The sequence below is a fragment of the Mustelus asterias genome, chromosome 16, assembly GCF_964213995.1.
Source record: "Mustelus asterias chromosome 16, sMusAst1.hap1.1, whole genome shotgun sequence".
Lineage (NCBI taxonomy): Eukaryota > Metazoa > Chordata > Chondrichthyes > Carcharhiniformes > Triakidae > Mustelus > Mustelus asterias.
In genome coordinates this window covers 42,360,562-42,383,433 of record NC_135816.1, presented here as the reverse complement: position 1 = coordinate 42,383,433, position 22,872 = coordinate 42,360,562, and the positions used below count along the sequence as shown (strand labels likewise).

The 22,872-nt window shown below is 42.5% G+C and overlaps 1 protein-coding gene across 1 annotated transcript in view; it reads right to left on the bottom strand.

Annotated features, from left to right (window-relative positions):
- The window catches only part of ube2d2 (ubiquitin-conjugating enzyme E2D 2 (UBC4/5 homolog, yeast)), a 39,919-nt gene extending 17,555 nt beyond the window's left edge, over positions 1-22,364 (bottom strand). The window contains exon 1 of the mRNA XM_078231020.1: positions 21,848-22,364. Within this exon, the coding sequence (XP_078087146.1) occupies positions 21,848-21,871 (24 nt within the window). The 5' untranslated portion in view covers positions 21,872-22,364. The remainder of the gene's footprint in view (positions 1-21,847) is intronic.
- Positions 22,365-22,872: the final 508 nt, after the last annotated feature.

Genomic DNA, 22,872 nt, shown 5'->3' with positions numbered 1-22,872 from the left:
AGGGGCAACTATGTGGGCATGAAAGCTGAGCTCGTAGAAGTGAAATGGGATACTAGGCTAGGATTTGGAGCAGTTGAAAATGTGGTAGACATTGAAGGAGATATTTCAGAATAAGTCTATTTCGACTATAAAGACAACCCACCATACATAGTTAACAAAGTTAGAGAAAGCATCAAATTTTGGGAAAAAGCATACAACTGGGCAAAGATGAGGGCGGCAGGTCAGATGATTGATCAATATAACAGCAGAGAAGGGCTAAAAGGTCAATCAGGTGAAAGGAACTAGAATGAGGAAGCTAGCTAAATGTAAAAAAAGAGCAGTTTTTAAAGTTAGTGTCACAAGTAGGCTTACATTAACACTGCAATTAAATTACGTGAAAATCCCCAAGTTGCCACACTCCGGTGCCTGCTCGTGTACACAGAGGGAGAATTTAGTATGGCTAATGAACCTAACTAGCATGTCTTTCCGGGAGGACTGTGGGAGGAAACCCATACAGACACGAGGAGTGTGTGCAGACTCCGCACAGACAGTGACCCAAACTGGGAATCAAACCTGGATCCCTGGTGCTGAGAGGCAGCAGTGCTAACCACTGTGCCACCATGTTTCCCCAACAAGACTTTCTACAGGTATTTAAAAAGGAAAAAAGTCCAGCAACTGTTGGCCTTCTAGAGAATGAGAAATCAATAAAGGAGATGGCAGATGAAACTAACAATATTTTGCTTCTGTTACAATTCCAATAACAGCTGTAAATCAGGAGATGGAAAAGAGGGGGAATTTGAAGTTACAATCACTAGACAAGCAGTACTGAGCAAATTGACAAGTCTACTAAACCTAATGGCTTTCATCCCAAAATCTTAAAGCAGATGGCTAATGAAGCAGATGATGCATTGGTCTTAATTTTCCAAAAATTCCCTAGATTCTAGCAAGGGCCCACCAGACCGAAGTAGCAAATATAACCCTTTTTAAAAAAAGGCAGAAAATACTATGCCCGATAGTTTGACATCGTGGGGACAGTGTTAGAACCGACCATTGAAGTTATAGCTAGGCACTTAGAAAAACTCAACATGGTTTTGTGAAAGGTAAAATGGTGTTTAATCAATTTATTAGACTTCTTTGAAGGAAAAACAAGTACTGTGGATAAAAGGTGAGCATGTAAACATGCTGTACTCGGATTTCCAGAAGGCATTTTGGTAAGGTGCCACATCAAAGGGTATTTTGAAAAATAAAAGTTCAATGTAGGGGCAATATATTAGCATGGATGGAAGCGAGTACAAGTCTTTGACTGGCAGGATGCGACCAGTAAAGTTCTATAGGGGTCTGTGCGTGTTCTCAACTTGTTACAATTTACAATGACTTAGATGAGGGGAGCAAAGACATGCTAGCTAAATTTGCAGACTACACAAAGGTAGGTAGGAAAGTATGTTGTGAAGACATAACAAGCGTATAGACAGATAAAGATCGATTAAGTGAGTGGGCAAACAATCTGGCAGATGGAATACAACATGGGAAAATGTGAAGTTGCTCATTTTGGCAGGCAGAACAAAGAAGTCAGAGTATTAAACAAAAAACGGCCACAGAATTCCAAGGTGCAGAGAGATCGATGTGTTCTAGAGCAAGAGTCACAAAGCTGGTATGCAGATACAGCACATAATCAAGGCTAAAGGAATATTAGCCTTTATTTCAAGAATTGAACATAAAAGGATCTTATGCTTCACATACAGGGCATTGATGAGATTACACCTCAAGTACCATGCAGTTTTGGTCTTGTTTAAGGATGGATGTAAATGGGTTGGAGGCAGTGTCAAGGGATATGGAGAGAGCGAGTGAGTGTGACATCAAGATAGAGGATCAGCCATGATTATATTGAATGGCAGAGCAGGCTTGAAGGGCATAGCAACCTACTCCTGCTGCTATTTTTTATTTTCCTACATTTGCTAGATTGATAATTTGAAAGAGCAGGTTGTCTTATGAGGAAAGGTTGAGGTTGTTTCCACTGTAGTTTAGAGTGAGGGGTGAAGTAGATCCTGAATGGTCTTGCAAGGTGGACATAGAAAGGCGGTTTCCTCGTGGGTGAGCCCAAAATAAGGGGTCACCTAGAAGTAGAAATGAGAAAAAACGCGAGGGCTGGGAGACTTTAGAACACTGCCTCACAAAGTGGTCGAAACGAGGCCTTTGAATACTTTTAAGGCAGAGGTAGATAAGTAGTTAGGCAAATGTGGAATTCAAAGGGAACATGGAACTCAAAACAAAAACAGAATGACAGAGCTGGCTCGAGGAGCTGAATGGCCTACTTCTGCTTCTATCCCATGTGCTCGTATGCATATTTTACTGCTCACCGTCTGTCTAGTATTATAAGCTGTAGGAATCAACATGCAAAAAAGTAGTGCACATTCTGAACTTCGAACTTTTAACTCTGAAGCAACTCAAATATTTAGAGTGGAAATGTTAAATATGAAGTCACTATTAAACAGATCCACTGTTCAAATTAAACAGACATTATTCTTCATTTCTGCCAGCCAGTCAGTGGATGCAGGGATCAAACTGCACTTAAACCTTAATCATACAGGATTAACCATGGCATCAATTGTTATAAAGATGGCTATGCCATGTAAGGTGCTGAGTACATGATATATTTGAGGCTGACTGGACAGATAACATGGAAACCAGGACAAGAATGTAGAAAAGCTATAGAAAGACTTAAAAATAGCAATGAGGAATGCAGTAACTCAGTTGTTTGCTTTATTAGCAAGTTGACTGGTAAATCACCAAGGTGTAGTAGAACAATACCATCTTGGACATCATTCAGTCCATTCATATCTGGAAGGGAGTCTCTGGCTTACCAAAAAGGTTTAGTTGCCATAAGCTCAGGCCAGTCAAAAAACTTCCAAGTGAAGTATGACTGTTTTGATTAGTCATTCATTTGGAATTTAGGTCGCAAATTTATCTAGTAGTGATTAATGATTGGCAATTTTCTGATAGTTTCTTATATTTGATTTTAAACCAATATAATGGAGAACAAGAGTCAGAGGTCATAGAAGTTCACAGCATGGAAACAGGCCCCTCAACCCAACTTGTCCATGCCCCCCAGTTTTTACCACTAAGCTAGTCCCAATTGCCTGCATTTGGTCCATATCCCTCTATACCCATCTTACCCATGTAACTGTAAATGCTTAAGACAAAATTGTACTCGCCTCTACTATTGCCTCTGGCAGCTCGTTCCAGACACACCACCCTGAGAGAGAAAAAATTGCCCCTCTGGACCCTTTCTGTATCTCTCCACACTCACCTTAAACTTGTGTTCTCTAGTTTTAGATTCCCCTATGAGAAAAGATGTTGACTATCTACATTATTTTATAGACCTCTAAGATCACCCCTAAGCCTCCTATGCTCCAGGTGAAAAAGTCCCAGTCTATCCATCCTTTCCTCATAACTCAAACCATCAAGTCCCAGTAACATCTTAGTAAATCTCTTCTGCACTCTTTCTATAATAGGGTGACCAGAACCGTACACAATATTCCAAGTGTGGCCGTACCAATGTCTTGTACAACTTCAACAAGATGCCCCAAATTCTGTATTCAATGTTCTGACCAATGAAACCAAGCATACCGAATGCCTTCTTCACCATCCTATCCACCTATGACTCCACTTTCAAGGAGTATGAACATGTACTCCTAGATCTCGGTTCTATAACTCTCCCCAATGGCCTACCATTAACTGTGTAGGTCCTGCCCGATTCGATCTACCAAAATGCATCTCATTTATCTAAATTAAACTTTATCTGCCATTCATCGGCCCACTGGACCAATTGATCAAGATCCCATTGCAATCCTAGGTAACCTTCTCCACTGTCCACTAATCTTGGTGTCATCTGCAAACTTACTAACCATGCCTCCTAAATTCTCATCCAAATCATTAATATAAATGACAAATAACAGTGGACCCAGCACTGATCCCTGAGGCACACCGCTGGTCACAGGCCTCCAGTTTGAAGAACAACCCTCTACAACCACCCTCTGACTTCTATCATCAAGCCACTTTTGTATCCATTTGGCTACCTCACCCTGGATCCAGAGAGATTTAATCTTAACCTGACATGTGGTACCTTGTCAAAGGCCTTGCTAAAGTCCATGTAGACAACATCAACTGCACTGCCCTCACCTACATTCTTGGTTACCCCTTCAAAAAACCTCAAATTCGTGAGACATGATTTTCCACTCAAAGCCATGCCTACTGTCCCTAATCAGTTCTTGCCTCTCTAAATGCCTGTAGATCCTGTCTCTCAGAATACCTTCTAACTACTCACTACAGATGTTAGGCTCACTGACCTGTAATTCCTAGTCTTTCTCTGCAGCCCTTCTTAAACAAAGGCACAACATTTGCCACTCTCCAATCTTCAGGTACCTCACCTGTGGCTGTCGATGATTCAAGAATCTCTGCTGGGGACCCGCGATTTCCTCCCTAGTCTCCCACAACGTCCTGAGATACACTTCATCAGATCCCGGGGATTTATCTACCTTGATGCGCTTTAAGACTTCCAGCACCTCCTTCTCTGTAACATGTACACTTCTCAATACATCACTATTTATTTCCCCAAGTTCCCTAATATGCATGCTTTTCTTAACAATAAATATTGATGAGAAATATTCATTTAGGATCTCACCCATCTCTTCTGGATCCGTACATAGATTGACTTCTATTGATCCTTAAGAGGTCCTACTGTCCCCCCAGTTACTCTTTTGCCCTTTATGTATTTGTAGAATCTCTTTGGATTCTCTTTTGCCTTATCTGCCAAAGCAATCTCGTGTCCCCTTTTTGCCCTCCTGATTTCTCTCAACTCTACTCCTACACCCTCCAAGCTCTTCAAAGAATCCACCCCAGCTGCCTATGCATGTAATGTGCCTCCTTCTTAACCAGGGCCTCAATACCCTGAGTCATCCAGGATTCCCTACTTCTACCAGTCTTGCCCTTCAAAGGAATGTGCGTATCCTGAACCCTGGTTTACATTCTTGAAAGCCTCCCACTTACCAGCCCTTTGCCTGCCAACAGACTCCGCCAATCAACTTTTGAAAGTTCATGTCTATATCAAAATTGGCCTTGTCCCAATTTATAACTTTAACTTTTGGGCCAGAGTTATCATTCTCCATAGCTATCTTAAAACTAATGGAATTCTGGTCACTGGTCCCAAAGTGATCCCTCACTAGTACTTGCCACATGCCCTTCCTATTTCCAAGAGGTCAGGTTTTGCCCCCTCTATTCGGGTTATCCACATGGTGTTGTGGATAGTTTGGAGGGATGTCAGAAGTTGCAGCGAGACATAGATAGAATGCAAGACTGGGCGGAGAAGTGGCAGATGGACTTCAACCCGGATAAGTGTGTGGTGATCCATTTTGGCAGATCCAATGGGATGAAGCAGCAGTATAATATGAAGGGTACCATTCTTAGCAGTGTAGAGGATCAGAAGGACCTTGGGGTCCGGGTCCATAGGACTCTTAAATCGGCCTCGCAGGTGGAGGATGCGGTCAAGAAGGCGTACGGCGTACTGGCCTTCATTAATCGAGGGATTGAGTTTAGGAGTCGGGAGATAATGCTGCAGCTTTATAGGACCTTGGTTAGACCCCACTTGGAATACTGCGCGCAGTTCTGGTCACCTCATTACAGGAAAGATGTTGAAGCCATTGAAAGGGTGCAGAGGAGATTTACAAGGATGTTGCCTGGATTGGGGGGCATGCCTTATGAGGATAGGTTGAGGGAGCTTGGTCTCTTCTCCCTGGAGAGACGAAGGATGAGAGGTGACCTGATAGAGGTTTACAAGATGTTGAGAGGTCTGGATAGGGTAGACTCTCAGAGGCTATTTCCAAGGGCTGAAATGGTTGCTACGAGAGGACACAGGTTTAAGGTGCTGGGGGGTAGGTACAGAGGAGATGTCAGGGGTAAGTTTTTCACTCAGAGGGTGGTGGGTGAGTGGAATCGGCTGACGTCGGTGGTGGTGGAGGCAAACTCGTTGGGGTCTTTTAAGAGACTTCTGGATGAGTACATGGGATTTAATGGGATTGAGGGCTATAGATAGGCCTAGAGGTGGGGATGTGATCGGCGCAACTTGTGGGCCGAAGGGCCTGTTTGTGCTGTGGCTTTCAATGTTCTATGTTCTATACTGAGTGAGAAATTCCTCCTGAATACTCAAATTTCTCTCCATCTAAGCCCCTAATGCTTTAACTTTCCCACATTGATTGGGACAGCCAAAGTCCCCTACTATTGCTGTTCAACCCAAACTTTGCGTAGGACAGAAAGAAGTGCAGCAAATCCAGCAATTAGTAGCAAGAAAGGGAATTATAGGCAGACTAATTAAAATCAGCCAGGATTTTCTCAAGGCTGTTCAGCTGCTGCACTCGTTCATAGATGGTAGCCTTTAAATCTTCTGCATAAATTCTAATGTTCGACAAATCCGTGCATATTCAAGCCAAAGTATGCATTGAACGAGCTGGGTAAAATGGGCAACAGAAAAGAGACAATTGAATAGATACAGGAGTGTGAAATGTATTTCTGCTCAAGCTGAGCCATTGTTATTGAAAAGCTTTGAATTATGACAAATTCTTCAACAGATGCAGTCATGTTATTTCAATGTTGGCAGTGGGGGAGGATGCTGTCAATTCCTGCAGCAAGCTATGTCTGGCCTTGCTGTTAAGCATCAACTCAACCCCAAAATATTAGTGAATTAACATACTATATGGAAAGCAAATAATTTCACATTAGACAATGGTCAGAAAGGATTTTTAAATCATTCCTTACTGAAGGAATACAAGCTCCATTTTCAGATTGTAGAGATGACAATTAGAATAAAGATAACCCACTTTAAATCCTGCAGTAATTTAGATAGTTGTTTATTAGTTTTATAACTGCATTGCAAAATACAGAGGAATGGGCTAGTCAAGAGGCCAGTAAACAGTAGAGTAGATCACCACCAAATCTGGTCACTTACAATTACTGTCTACTTAAACCGTTGTTCTATGAAAAGGTAATTTGGCCAGGTTATTGGTTGAGCAGAGCTAAAACTCTCACCTTCCAAGGTTACACATGATTAGCACGAGGCTAAACTTATTATTCATTCATGGGATTTGACAAGGCCAGCATTAAACGTCCATTCACCCATACATAAGTGCCCATGAGAAGGTGATAGTGAGCTTCCTTCTTAAATCACAAAGTACTTCTAGGATTGTGATGAGTGACAAAGGAATGGTGACATATTTCAAAACCAGCAGCATGTGTATTGGAACAATGAAAACATTAGGAGGAGGCAAGTTGGCTCCTCAAGACTGTTCCACTCCCATCTAATGAGATTGTGGCTGATCGGATTGTGGCCTTAACTTCACTTTCCTGTCTGCCCCCTTTACTCTTGCCTCCCTTATCAAAACAAATATCTGTGTAACAGCCCTTAATATATTCAAATGACTGTCTCCACTGCTCTCTGGGGGAGATAATTCCACATATGAATCACCATCAGAATGATTCTCCTCATCTCCCTCTGAAATACCACCCCCCCCCCCCCACAACTATTGCTCCAATTTCTAGATTCCCCACAAGAAACAACATATTCCCAACATCCACCCTGTCAAGTCCCCCAGAAGTTTTATATATTTCAATAAGATCACCTCTCATTCATAGAATCCCCACAGTGCAGAAACAGGCCATTCAGCCTATTGAGACTGCACCAACAATACTCCCACCTAGGCCCTATCCCCGTAACCCCACGTATTTAGCCTGCTAATCTCCCTGACACCAAGGGCAATTGAGAATGGCCAATCAACCTAACCTGCACATCTTTGGACTGTGGGAGCAAACCGGAGCACCTAGAGGAAACCCATACAGACACAGGGAGAATGCAAACCCCACACAGACAATCATCCAAGGCTGGAAGTGAACCCAGGTCCGTGGCACAGAGACAACAGTGCTGACCACTGTGCCACCATGCTATCCACAGGGACACTCATGAGTATAGGCCTAACCTGTTCAATATTTCCTCTTGGAGGGGAACTTGCACGTGGCGGCATTCCCTTGCATCTGCTGCTCTTGTCCTTCTGGGTGGTCATGGTTGCAGGTTTGCAAAATGCTCTCAGGAGGCTGAGTGGGTTGCTGCTGTGCATCGTGTATATGGTACAATGTGTATCATATACACACACACACAAACACTAACCACATACTAGTGGTGAGGAAGTGAATGCTCAAGGTGGTGGATGGGGTGATCAAGCAGGCTGCTTTGTCCAGTGTTGAATTTCTTCAGTTTTTGAGTTCCATTAAATGGAGATGCCGGCGTTGGACGGGGGTGAACACAGCAAGAGTTGGTGTTGTTAAAACTCTTATTGAGTTCCATTAATCCAGGCAAGTAGAATGCATGCCATCACAAACGACTTGTGCTTTGTAGATAGTGGATAGCTTTAGGAAGATGGTGTCAAGTTACTTGCCCTGGAATTCCCAGCTTCTGACGTACTCTTGCAGCCACATTTGTCTGGCTAGTCCAGTTAAGTTACTGCTCAATTACAATTCCCAAGATGCTGATGGTGGGTTACTCAGTTACAGACATGACTTGAACATCAAGTAATTAGATGCTCTCATTGGGAGATGGTCATTTTCTGGCACTCAAGTGGCATGAATGCTACATTCCAATGAAACAGCCCAAGCCCGAATGCTACCCAGGTCTTGCTGTAAGCAGGCATGGCTGCTTCAGTATGTGAATTGTATCGAGCACTGCAATAATCTGTGAACACCCCCACTTCTGGAAGGAAGATCATTGATAAAGCAGCTTCAGATAGTCTAGCTGAGAACACTACTGAGGAACTCCTGTAATTATGCCTTGGGGCCAAGATGAATGGCTTCCTTTAACCACAAGATAAAAGGTTGCATACCCAAAACATTAACAGACTCTCTCTCCACAGATGCTGCCAGGCAGCTCTACATTTCCGGCATTTTCTAGTTTTTAATCTCCGATTTCCAGAACCTACAATATTTGCTTTTGTTGAGCGGAGATGAGAAATGGACAGGATTCAAGTTCAATATCACGTGACTGGGCATGCACACAGGGCCTACGAGAAGTTGTCTCAGGTAACGGATGAGGGCGAGTAGAGCTGGAGAGGAATGCACTTACCTTAAGTTACATCCCAATGCAGCTTTATTCCCCAACTTGTGTTCACACTTATTTATTGCTGTTTTAAGACTGACTTTTCAAACTGTGAAAGAAACTTTAAAGTTGGAAAACTTATATAATTGCAGCCCAATCATTTTTTTTACAATTGAGAAAACAGGAATCCCCCGGGAGAGATTTCATGTTATTCCAAAGAATGAATCAGTAATTTATACTGCGATGCAAGAAATTTCAAATCCTCGCAATCCACAAGAGGATCTGAAGAACTTCTAGAATGATAGGCTTCCAATCATACCACCAGGCAATAACTAACAATTTACACAGTGGCGAAATTCCATAATTTCACAGTTTCCAATCTTGTTGAATGTTAGCAGAGCTTGTCATAAAGGATTGGGGCTGGAATTGGCAGTTGAGTAACATCCTAAGAGATTTGTTGACTATTATAGGAATAGCTCACTTATGAAAAAAAATAATCTATAGCAGCTTCCTGGACTGACGAACACAATCAAGAAAAGGCTGTTATCTCTTGTCAATGACATGTCTCCAGGACAACTACTGAAACAAGACATCGCTAATCCTAATAGGGGATGGGAGGTGACCTCATGACCGATAAGGAAACCAACTATTTGAAGGTTAAATAGGACATCCTAGCAAGTGATGAGCAGCCATAGGGTAACTTCATGGGTTTTCAAATGGAAACAGGAGGGATTGCCTTGAACACTTGTTCTAGACCACTGGACAACTGAACAAATGATAGGTATTAGCCTACCTAGAAATAAGGCATGTAAACAGACTTGCGATAGAGAAACATCTATTACAGACCAAAATCTCAGTCAATTTCATACATTGCCTGCCCCCCCCCCCCCCCCAATGTGCCGTCGAGCGTGACATTTCACTTGTCACTCAGCACAACATCGAGGGCCGAAGGGCTTGTACTGTGCTATCACTTCAGATAAAGAGATTCTCAAGGTGGACTAATGTTGGCTCCTTCCCAACACCTTAGTTAGCTCAAAACGACCTTGGAAGAGGAGAACTATTCAAAGTTATTCATGCTGGCTTCAGCCTTGCACTTTTCTTGAGCTAGCCAAACAGAAGAAACTACTACTGCTTGTAGAGCAAGGAGGTCAGCTTCACCCATCCTTTTGTCTGATCCAGGACCAGTGAACCGTTGAGGAGACTCCCACTGTCAGCCATGGAGATAAGCATCTCCCAGCTTTCCCAATCCATTTGTCCAATCTGGGGTCAGTAAACCATTCTCTAAAATGTCTTGTGCCCATTTTGATTAAGTATAAGAAACAACAGTTCAAAGTTAACAAACTGCCTAAATGGGGTGCATGAGCAGAGAGACCTGCATATATATGTGCACAAGTCATTGAGGGGGCAGGTGAGAAAACAGTTAATTAAGCATAGTATCCTAAATTTTAACAGTGGTGTAGAGCACAAGAACAAGCAGGGTGAGCTTAAATGTGTATAAAACATTTTGATGCAGAAGGTACTCAACTCTCAATCTAGCTGCTCTACCTGGGAGTTACCATTACGAACATAATGGAAGGGCGAGAGTTGCAGTCCCAAGAACTAACATTAATCACTTAAAAGTCTAAACAATTTGTAAGACCAGGATTCAGCAAGCAGATAATGGTAATCATCTCAGTAAATTGAATTTACTTCGGTTAGAATTGATCAAAAATTCATTTGAAAAACAATACAATTTCTTGCCACATTGGGCGAGAATGAGAAAGTGCTTTGTTCCTGGTTTGAGGACTGGAATTCGATGACTTGCATTAATTACACTAACAGTACAGCTGGTTGGTGTGCCAACCTTCCATACTATATAATAGAACACAGACAGCTATTTTTACCAATCTTGGCTTCACAGGATCTTAAAAAGAACTGTTCAATCAGTCCCATTCGGCCACTCTTTCCACATGATCCCTGCATTATTTCCCCCCATTTCCATCTTATTTTGAAACTGCTTCCCTAACCTGCTCAGGCAGCTCATTCCAGGCTATAACTTGCTGTCTAAAGAAAGCACTCAGTTACCTCCCACCCCAACTCTTTTGCTAATCACCTTTAATCTATATCCCCTGCTTACCACACATTCTCCAAAATCCTCAATTTTAACACTTTTAGATCTTCCCTTGAACTTCTAAAGAACAATTATCCGGTCTTGACTACCTATATGACATCATTAATTTATTTATCCAATAAAATCACAGCATTTCTTTTCTTGCCACAAATATAACTATTGGAGAAAATGACTCAATTAAGCTTTCAACAGCAAGTACAAACTTTCATTTCAGTAACTTGGCCTCTGTATACTGACCAGATAAAAATGTGTAAAAATATTTTAGTGGCTCAGCTGGGGAATAAATTTTCTACCCTAATTAGACCAGTCTATATCTCAAGCTACTGTAACTAGTCCTCATAATAAATGAACATGAATGACTGTTTTAAAGTTTGGTTATTTGTGGAGAACTTGTACAGTTGTGCAATGATGCATGTTCAAATAGAGTACTCTACTAGGTCAGGGTTGCTATTGCTCTGCTTAAATGAATGGACGATTTCAAAGCACATGGTCACATGCAATGGCCCAGATATCAGGGCCAAGTGGTTCGGGAGCATGCATTTTTGATGCCAATTGCATCATTTTATAACAAATGAGGGCAAGGCAAGCATATTTTCTCATCAACCTTTTTGAATTAATTGATTTTCCCCCCTACAACAACTGCACAGCTTACTGTAATTATGCCAATACTTTTCAGCACAATATATAAACGTGAAATGGCACTGATTTTAAGATTCAATTTACAGCTACCTTACCCAGCTTCTTCCATGTGTCCTAACTGCACCCTGATTGCTGCTGCTGGATACCCATTCAGCTAGAGACCAGAGGCACTAAAGAACTACTACCCCAACATGCACTGGGCTCAAATCCTTCTGAGTGAAAGGGGGCAAGTGTGCACTCAGGGCTGTGAGGTATTTGCGTGGTGTCATGAGATAGCACACAACAGCTGCCAACATGCATATCAAAAAGATCATGTGCTACTGCACACATGACACTTGCAGAGAGCATCTATTCAGTCTTGGAATTCTGCACCCCTATTTGCTTCCTTAAACACATCACTAAGATCATCATGCCATCATACCTAAACATATAAGTAGATATTAGGTCAGATGACCAAAAGCTTGGTCACAGTTAAGTTTTAAGGAGTGTGGAAAGAATTCCTGAGCTTCCAAGGAGACAGCCACCAATGGTGGAGCAATTAAACATTAGGGAAGCCAGAGCCAGATGACAACAGATATATCAGGGGATTTTAGGTCTAGAGCAGGGGTCTCCAAACTACGGTCCGCGGGCCACATCCGGCCCACAGGGGGCTAACATCTGGCCCACAGCCAGTGGGGCGGGATGGGATTCCCACTGCCGAAAACACTCCCGCGTCCGGAACCCCGCTGCTAACTCAGGATCCGGACACAGGGACGGAAGCCACAGGCCAGACATTTGCTGCCGCTCTGCGCGGTGTCTGATGGACTCATGGGAATCCCCGCCCTCTTTACCGGCCTATTGTCCAATCAGAGCTGCTGTCCTGTGACTGACAGTTCATTAAACAAATCAACAATTGAGACATCTGTTATCCAATTGCCGCTCTGCATTGACTGAGTTACAGCTGCTTTATCCAATCCGTAAGCTCCATATGTCTGAAATGAGCGAGAACAATGACAATGATGGCGGCAATTCAGACCAATTCAGTTATGGAAGGAAAAATGAAAAGTGGACAGTGAGTGCCACCTGTTTAATGAAGAATGGGGTGTAAATTACTTCTTTGTACAAGCAGGTGATAAAGCCTTGTTGTGTCATATGCAACAAAAACTGTTGCAGTTTTGAAGGAGTACAATGTACGTCGGCACTATGAGACCAAACATGAACCAAGTTATTCCCAATTCACAGGAACACAGCGTTCGGAAAAATTTGAATCAATGCAACGCAGGTTGCTTTCCCAACAAGCTTTTTTTACGTAGAAGATAACTGAAAATGAAGCTTTAACCAGGGCCAGTTACAAACTAGCCTGTGTTGGCTAAAAGAGGAAAACCATTCACTGATGGAGATCTCATCAAAGAGTGTATAATGGAAGCAGTGGAAGAGTTATGCCCAGAAAAAGCACATCTGTTCAAAATCAGTCTTGCGCCAAATACGGTTGCTCGTAGAATTGAGGATATAGGAAGCAATGTGTTTCATCAAATTGCAGACAAAGCAAGAAATTTTCAGTTGTATTCTCTCGCACTTGATGAATCGACTGGTGTGAGACACATCACAACTCCTAGTATTCATCTGTGGCATCGACAGTGAATTTAATGTGACACAAGAATTAGCATCAGTGCATAGCATGCACAGCACAGTAACTGGAGAAGACATCTTCAAAGAATTGCAAAAAACTGTTAGAATATAACCTGGAGTGGAATAAACTGCAATGCGTGACAATTGATGGAGGAAAGAACATGTCTGGGGTGAAGAAAGGTTTGGATGGACAAATCACAAAAGCTTGAGAGGTTGGTGGATTCTCAAAGCCCATATTTGTGCATTGCATTATCCATCAACAAGCATTGTGCGGAAAATGTGGATATGTATTGCGTTCTGAAACCTGTTGTTTCAACAGTGAATTTCATTCGATCTCACGGGCTTAATCATCACCAGTTCATTTATAAAACCAATTTTTTTTTTTCTGTGGCCCCCAAAAGCGTAAAATATATGATGTGGCCCTCGTACTGAAAGGTTTGGAGACCTCTGGTCTAGAGCAAAGACAGGGAGGGGGAAGGCCATGGAAGGAATTTAAAAATCAAGGTTTTGCTTGACCAGGAACTATTTAATACTTAATGTGGCATATACAAGGAATTCCATATTTCCAACTAATAAGCAAGTATGCAGTGGATTATAAAATTCTGTAAGCAATCGTTTGGCTAAAGTAATGTATACATTCTAGAAAGCCCAATTATGGAAATATTAAAGACAGCGCACAGCACCGATTCACCATGCCAAGCATGGAAAATTTAAGTTATTTCCAATATAGCAGAGATGGCCGAATGGAGATTGACTAAGTTACATAAGGTTTTGATATAATGAGGGATGTCTACCCCAATCAGAACAGTCAATGGACATTCAATGCACAAGGGTGAATCATTGAATAGAATCCCTACAATGCAGGAGGCCTTTCGGCCCATCGAGTCTGCACGACCATAATCCCACCCAAGCCCTATCCCCGTAACCCCTCAATATTTACCCTGCTAATCCCCCTTACACTTGGGTTAATTTATCTTGGCCAATCAACCTAACCCACACATCTTTGGACTGTGGGAAGAAACCCAGGCAGACACGGGGAGAATGTGCAAACTCCACACAGACAGTGACCCAAGGCCAGAATTGAACCTGGGTCCCTGGCGCTGTGAGGGAGCTGAGCTAACCACTGTGCCGTCGGGTGGTTAAGAGAAACGTTTTAATAATTCTGAACATGGCATGAAATGCTTTACCAAAGAGTGGCTGATCCAAAAACTATTACATTTTTAAATGGAAAGTTGGATAATAATTTGATGCCAAGGAATTGGACTAGTTTTGGATTGTGTTAGCACATAGCCAGCCAGCACAGACAAGGGGCCAAATGGTGCATTGAGCATTTACGTTTTAGTTCCATTTCAAGTCATTTAACTAGGGGGCAAAAGAAAAATACAAACAATAGTTTTAGGGCTTCATAATGGATATATTTGCAAACCACAAAATCGATCAAAGTTACAGGCAATGTTCTCTCTAAACTGCACAACAACCCTAAAATGCCCACAGAAGCCATTCAAGTTGGCCCCTTTCAATTATTGCACAAGTATCTAAAAACATGAAGCCATATATAAAGAAATTACCCATGCACTCAATTACAGGAAACCATTTATAGGTTGCACTTAGAGAGTTTCATTTTGTTGACAAGTCAAAGAATGCACGCTGATTTGAAATTAAATTTCACTGCTTTGGAATTCACTGGCTGAACGTGCTGGAGGCAGATTCAATTGTGGCTTTCAAAAGGGAGCTGGAGAAGCAACTGACAGGAAAGTATTTGCTGCACTACAGTCCAAAGAAATGCGGGTTAGGTTGATTAGCCATGCTAAATTGCTTCAGTGTCAGGGTGATTAGCAGGGTAAATATGTGGGGGTTACACAGATAGGGCCTGGATGAAATTGCTGTTGATGCGGGTTCAATGGGCCAAATGGCCTCTTTTTACACTGTAGGGATATCAAGGCAGGGCTGGGGAGTGGGACTAGCTGGTTTGCTCTTGCAGACTACTGGCACTGACAAGGCGATGAATGACTTCCTGCGCTACAACCATTCTATTACTCACTGAAGAAAACTTCCCTACTTATTTTCATCAGTTTCAGCACAGCTTTTCCTGGACTTTCTGAAGTTCTTAAAACATAGAAAATAAAATTGGGGGTTAACAGCCATCATGAACTGTTAATCCCACATCTAAAAATCACACCACCTGTGTGGCTCTTTGGCTGTTAAATCAGCAAGGCCAATTTAATGCTGCAATGTTTTTTAACAATACACTTTGAAAGTATTTTGCAGAAACTCAAAACAAAAAATAAGATAGAAGTGCAAGGGGAAAGTAGTCCCCAAACCTGTCCGTAATCTGCACTCACCTGGAAAGGACATATTATATTCAATTTAACAAAGAGCTTTCAGGCACAAGTCAGCTGAGCAAAACAAATTTCTGGTAGCCTACACTACAATACCACTTCATATTCCATGAGACAGAAAGGCCATTGAGAGTCCCATCAACAGAACTAGAATGCATTGGGTGAAAAGGCTATTTTTAGCAAGATCTGAAAGAACCAGAAACAACGATGATCCTCATCTGTATGCTGTTGCTTACAAAGTAAAATCTAGCATTACAAATCCTCCAATAAAGACAAAAGGGGTAACCTTCAACAGGGGTGGAAAATTGACCTAGAATCAGCCACAATGCATTAGGAAAATTGGGCAGGAAGCACAACAGCAGATCCGAAAGCTAGTTTTCTATTCTGAAAAATAGCTTGGTATATAATTTTAACCTATTTGGCAATTGATTGGTCTAAAAAATAATAAAAGGTCCCCAGGACCTTGTATACTGTTTTATAAAAAATACTATACATCAAATTGCTACACAACAGCATTTCAGAGATCAAGACAGACCTCTATAAAGAAAGAATTCCAGTTTGTCAAAAAAGATCCACACTGAGCAATTGAAACATCTCACTCAGCAATTCAAGCAGAATTCTTGTCACTTGCCTTGGGCAACCTGCCTAATGTTAATAAATCTATTTCTTGGACCAAGGCTTCACACACAGATCCAACTGGTTAAGGTCAGTACTAGTACAAGACAAGTCAATTTATCTGGATTTAATAGAGCTTTGATTATTGCAGTGGCTGTGGAAGATTCCAGATGGAGAAGAGAACACTGCCTTGTCTAGAGACCCTCACTGGACTGTACAATCCAAGATTTCAGCCTTTCAACCGATGCATTTATTCACACTCCAGGTCATCTCAAGATTGAAAATTATTAATACTGTATTTGTTTTGAAGCAGGTGGTATACAACAATATTGTAAGTGAAGCAAACTGCAAAGAGTAGAATTCCCCAGCAGTTTGACAACCCCCATTCTTTTTGGCCAAAGATAATACAAACAAATAAATAATTAAATCTGTTTTTCAAGTTTCAATCACCAAAGTTCCCCCAAAATAACTTCATCTTTTCGTAGATTTGCGGAATAAGGATTGGATGAAGAGTAAAAGTAAATAGGCACAAACTTAACCTGACCCAGACATGCAGTAAAATACACTTTAGCAAACTCTTGTGTGACACTTATTTTGATACTAGTTTGGGAAATTAAGTGAGGAATCCTCACCATGATCTCAAAAGTGTTGTATATTAGAGAAGATTACACAAGCACCTACACATTCTAGGGAAATCTGCTCAATTTCAAGAATGAACCGAATGAAGAACAAAGTAGACCAAATAAACAGACAGCTGCCACTAAACACAGCTCCCAAATTTGTTATTACGTCCAAAGTCACTATTAAAAAGTGAAATCAGGCGCAGAAACTTGGCATCAAGTTCAGCCACATCATTTTTACATGCTGTGTGTTCTGAAATTAGGCATCCAGGAAACCTCTTTGGATCATAGAATCTCTTTTGGGAATACAAGAGGCTAGTTCAAACTTAATTTCTTCCTTGATTTGCCAAAGCCATTTGCAATGGCTGACATTGAAGCATAGTAACAGCCCAACGCCGAGTCTCCACATCATTGAAGCATAGTGCCACAGGTGTTGTTAGCCTTTGTGTACCTCATTCTTCACACAAAAGCCTAAACAGCAAGTATCCAAAAGCTGTTGAACCTTGGTTCCAAAGCTAGCACTGATTCTGCCCTTCCCAACAGCTACAAATTTCACTGAATATCAGTTCAGAATATGATCCTTTTCCATTCATTTCCCAGGAAGTGTGAAGTCAATTAAACTCTCCAGTAATCATAGGTTTTAACACGAGAAAGAAATGGCATGATAGTCATGCAAATGCAATTTTTATAAACAATAAATTGAATAATCTCTTTAAAATGGTCTAGGTTTAACCATAGGGAAAAGAGCATAACATCAATCTCCATTAGAAGCAAGCAAGTCAGTTATGGTGGGTTTGATTTAATGAGATAAGCAGAAAAATTATAAATAGTTACAAACAAGAATTAAAAAGCAAAGGTCAAAAACTCAAATTGGCTATGAGCAAGTCATTGTTGAAGCAGAGATTTTAAAATAAATATTGCTCAAAAGTGAATGCAAAAGGGAACCATTTGGAAAGTAATAGACTTGTGATAGGTGGAGAATACCAACAGATGTGACAAATCAAATGGCCAGCCTCATACTTCAAACATAGTTGGTACAGTCATTCCAAATAAAGACGACTAGGTACTCAGCTCAAACTTTTTCAAGGAAACATCAGTTTACACAGGCTACTGTACTAATCCCAGGAACATATAGATTCCAAGTTAAGAGCTCTGTCCCTTCACTTATTCCAGGACATAAGGAATATCAAGTAGAATTTGAAATATATCTGTGTCCATAACAGATGAAAGGAGCAATCCAAGACTGTGTCACGAGTGTGAAGCACCATAGAAAAATATTTGAAAAAGTTACGCATGATGTTACACACTTCTGTAAAACCTACAGATCAGATCCAGTATTGACTGCATGGGAAAGCATTTTTAAAATACTACAAAGGCAATTAAATACACTTTATCTGTTAAAAAAGCACCGAAAAGTGTTACAGCACTAACTGGAAACAGCTTGCTTTGTAAGAGCAGCTTTAATACTGCAAAATGTCCCAAAGCACTTCAGAGGCGTTAGACAAAATCTGACACTGAATCACGAGGATTTTGAGACAGTGATCAAAAGCTTGGTCAAAAGGAGGTAGGTTTTAATGAGTATCTTACAGAAGATGAGATATAAAGGTTTTGGGATGGGATTGGGGGGGGGGGGGGGGGAAGAAGAGGGAAAGAGAGAAAGAATACAGCCACCATGTGAGGCAAAGGAAAGTTTAAGTTTATTTAGGTGTCACAAGTAGGCTTACATTAGCACTGCAATGAAGGTACTGTGAAAATCCCTTAGTTGCCACACTCCGGCACCTGTTAGAGTATACGGAGGGAGAATTTAGCATGGCCAATACACCTAACCAGCACATCTTTCAGACTGTGGAAAGAAACCAGAGCACCCAGAGGAAACTCTCAGACATGGAGAGAACGTGCAAACTCCACACAGTATCACCCAAGCCCGGAATCGAACCCGGGGACCGTGACACTATGAGGCAGCGGTACTAACCACTGTGCCACTATGCTGTCCCAGAAAAATGGACACAAATTAGAAAAAAGGAGATTGCTTGATGGGCTGTCATACCAAAGGTTGTTAGTGGTATGATGGAGCAAGGACAGATGAGAATTCTGCTGGGCCTGGAGCCAACATAGGTCAACAATCAAAGGGGATTGAGAGAATGCAATCTCAAATGAAAAACATCTTCCGTTCCAAAATATGTACTCAGTTCCTGTAGGTAATGAGTAATGGATATACATCAAGAAATAAACAAACCACTCCTGTGTCTCACTGGAGTGTACAGAAAAGATCACTGCAATTTATTTAGTCATACCATGATATCCACAATACCTCTCCAAATTTTCTCCAGAAAATGAACCAACTTTTAAATTTGCTGACCCCATGCCCCCCTCGTATACCATTCCCTTCAATTTCCACTCACTGTGTAAACTAGTTCAATCAAAACTCTTGTTTTCTGTCTCCAAGCCTCCCTCATTCAAGTTTAAAGTTTTGTTTGCTTGCGATAAAATCTTCAACTTGGTTAAATATATTGGTGATGGTATCCATTGTCACGGGACTTTCAATATTCATGATTACCTCAGTGCTCTCGGAGTAAACATTTCCAGCTTCAGCGGCTTCTCCTGGAAACTCAGGTGTCTAATCACAGCTTTTAATTTAGTTGCCCTTCACTGCACCCTTTCCAAAATGTACACGTCTTTCCAATAAGCGTCCAGAATCGAACACAAAATTCCAACTCAGACAAGGCCAGTTTGTTTAAAAGGCAAGCACGCATTATTTTGACTTCTAAGCTGGTTTGCAGCATTGATAAAGCGATTCAATATTGCACTTACAATTTTGATGAATAAGAACCAAAGCAAAACAAAATTGAAACTTCATGTAGTAGTTACCAAAGTTGACCAATTCTGAAAGTATCAGCTTATTAAACAACTTGCACTTATATAGTGACTTGAACATAAAACATCCCATGGTGCTTAGAAGAGCATCAGACAAAAGCTTGGTAAAAAACTTGTGTTGGCAAGTGGAGGGGTTGTGGAAAGGAATTCCAATGATTAGGGCCCAGACAACAGATAGCTTGGCTGCCAACAGCAGGGTGAAGAAAAAAAAAAATCAGGGGATGCAGAAAAGGCCAGACTTAAAGGAATGTAGAGTTCTGAAATGGTTGCAGGGATAGAGCGGGTGAAGACCATGGAAGGATTTGAATACAAGGATAAATTTGATAGTTTAAGTAGGGAAATAGGACTTGGGTGTTATTTGTATCAAATTATGTTGAAAATATCATGCTTAAGTTTACACAATAGAAACATCAATTTTTAAACAAAATTTTGAGGTCAAATTGCAACCCATGTTGAAGTCAATGTTTCCAGATTTTTAACCAATCAAAAGGATCTACAAAACACAATGTCACATTTTAAAAATTATAAATTCTCATTGTGATCAAACTGAACTTCAAGGCTGTTCAGCCCCAATTGTCAACACAAAACTTCTCAAGTGCATCAACAACTGTAGGCCCTCTTTTTATTATAATAGACAAAATGTGGATCATAGAAATGGGTTATGAAAAATAGTCTGAACACAGCAATAGACCACAAAGATGTGAAATTTACCACACATGTAAACATATTTTGGACTTGAAAATAAATAAATGCTGATTTCCGCATCAATATAAAATGCAAAACATATTCAACTGTTATCAGATTTGGTTCAATACAAAAAAGGAATCAGAAACGCTCAACAGCTTTACATCGGTATCATCGAAAATGGAGGCAGAGGAACACATCAGCTGCAGATTAGAGCTCAACCTGTCCTCAACTTCACTTGATTTGACTTAAATTTTCCTTTAGCAGAATCTAAACATTAAACACGCAGCCTCACTAATCAAAACTTGCAACTTCAACGCCATTTGATCAGCTTTCCCCAAACCAACAGAAATATATTTCCCCATCTCGTACCACATTAAAAACATTATTCATTACCAAAGTTACACTTATTTCCTCCAGTTCCTACTGAGATCGGAAAGAATGGGAGATCAATTTGGATTCTCTTTTCTTGGGGGGGGGGGGGGGGGGGAGAAGAGATGAACAGCGCACATGGAAAACAGGATGCAAGGGGCCAACTTCCAGGGCGAGCATTGAAAGAAAACCCGAGTTTGGGGGGGGGGGGGGTTGGTGTCCTCGACCCATCACCACCCTAGGCCTGTTTGGGCAAAGCACCCCCCCCCCCCCCCACCCACCCACCCCACCCGGAGCCTCAGGCCTTTCCAACCATCGAGGTGTGCTGAGCAATCCGCCCTGGCACCCGAGGCCTAGGTCAAGGGGCTGTCAGTGTGACATTTACCCCCCCCCCCCCCCCCCACACACTAACGGCTGCACCCTCCCACCTCCCCTCCACAAACCACCAGCACCGACCGGCCGGCCGGTCTCTCCGCCACTTCCTCCTCCTGGGGTGTGTACTACTTGGGAGGTGGAAGAGGAGAAGAGTGATTAGAGGAAGCGGATTCTTCCCCCCCCCCCCCCTCTTCCCCCTCCCTCTCTTCCCCATCCATCCAACCCCAACCCGGGGGTCTGAGATTGGGGAAGGAAGGGAGAGAGAGAGACACAGAGAGAGAGATTAGGCCCCGGGACTCCCTAGGCCTCACAGCAAATGGCGGCCGGGGCGGAAACCCAGTGGAGAGACGGAGGGGCCGGGGCCTGGTTTTGGGGGGGTTGGGATAGGGAATATAATCAACACCAACACACACACACAGAGGGAGCGAGAAAGGAGGGGGGAGAAGAGAGAGAGAGAGAGAGACAATAAACGGCTGGTGTGGGCGCCGCTTCCCCCATTTACCTTGTGGATTCTTTTGAGAGCCATGTTAGGTGTGGCGGGCGGTTGGAGGTGTGTTTGAGCGGACTGGGCTGTGCTGGGCTGGGTTGGGCTGTGCTGCGTTTTCACTCTCACTCTCTGCTGATTAATGGCCGGGTTTCAAGGCCAACCCGGAAAAGCCGCCGACTCCGCTCGGAGACACCGAGAAAATGGAAGGAAGGAACCGGCCGCTTTAAAGTAGTCCCGGGGTATCCCTCCGCCAGCTGCAGGGAAAGAGAGAAAAGAAAACACACACACACACTGGTTGCCAACACCTCCCCACTCCGCTCCTTTTATTGACCCGTCTCCCTGCTTGGCGTTTCTGTGTTTAGTTTACATTTATACATATATATCTTTTTTTAATCTCAAACTCTCTCTCTCCCCCTTACATCCTCCTGTTTTAAGCACTCACTCACCCCCTCCCCTCCCCGGGAAAGGAAGTGAGTGGCGGAGCGATACCGCAGCGGGTGATTCGGCTCGATTGTCTCCCCGCTCTCGCGAGATGGGCAGGAAGGCCCAGCGCGCAGGCGCGGTGCGGGAGGCGGGGACACAAAGGGAGAGTTTGTGGTTGGAAGCGCGGGGCTGGGTATCGCTCAGTGTGTCTGACCCTGGGGAGTGTCAGCTGGAGGAGCATCACTCAGTGTGTATCTGTGTCTGACCCTGGGGAGTGTCAGCTGGAGGAGCATCACTCAGTGTGTATCTGTGTCTGACCCTGGGGAGTGTCAGCTGGAGGAGCATCACTCAGTGTGTATCTGTGTCTGACCCTGGGGAGTGTCAGCTGGAGGAGCATCACTCAGTGTGTATCTGTGTCTGACCCTGGGGAGTGTCAGCTGGAGGAGTATCACTCAGTGTGTATCTGTGTCTGACCCTGGGGAGTGTCAGCTGGAGGAGTATCACTCAGTGTGTATCTGTGTCTGACCCTGGGGAGTGTCAGCTGGAGGAGCATCACTCAGTGTGTATCTGTGTCTGACCCTGGGGAGTGTCAGCTGGAGGAGTATCACTCAGTGTGT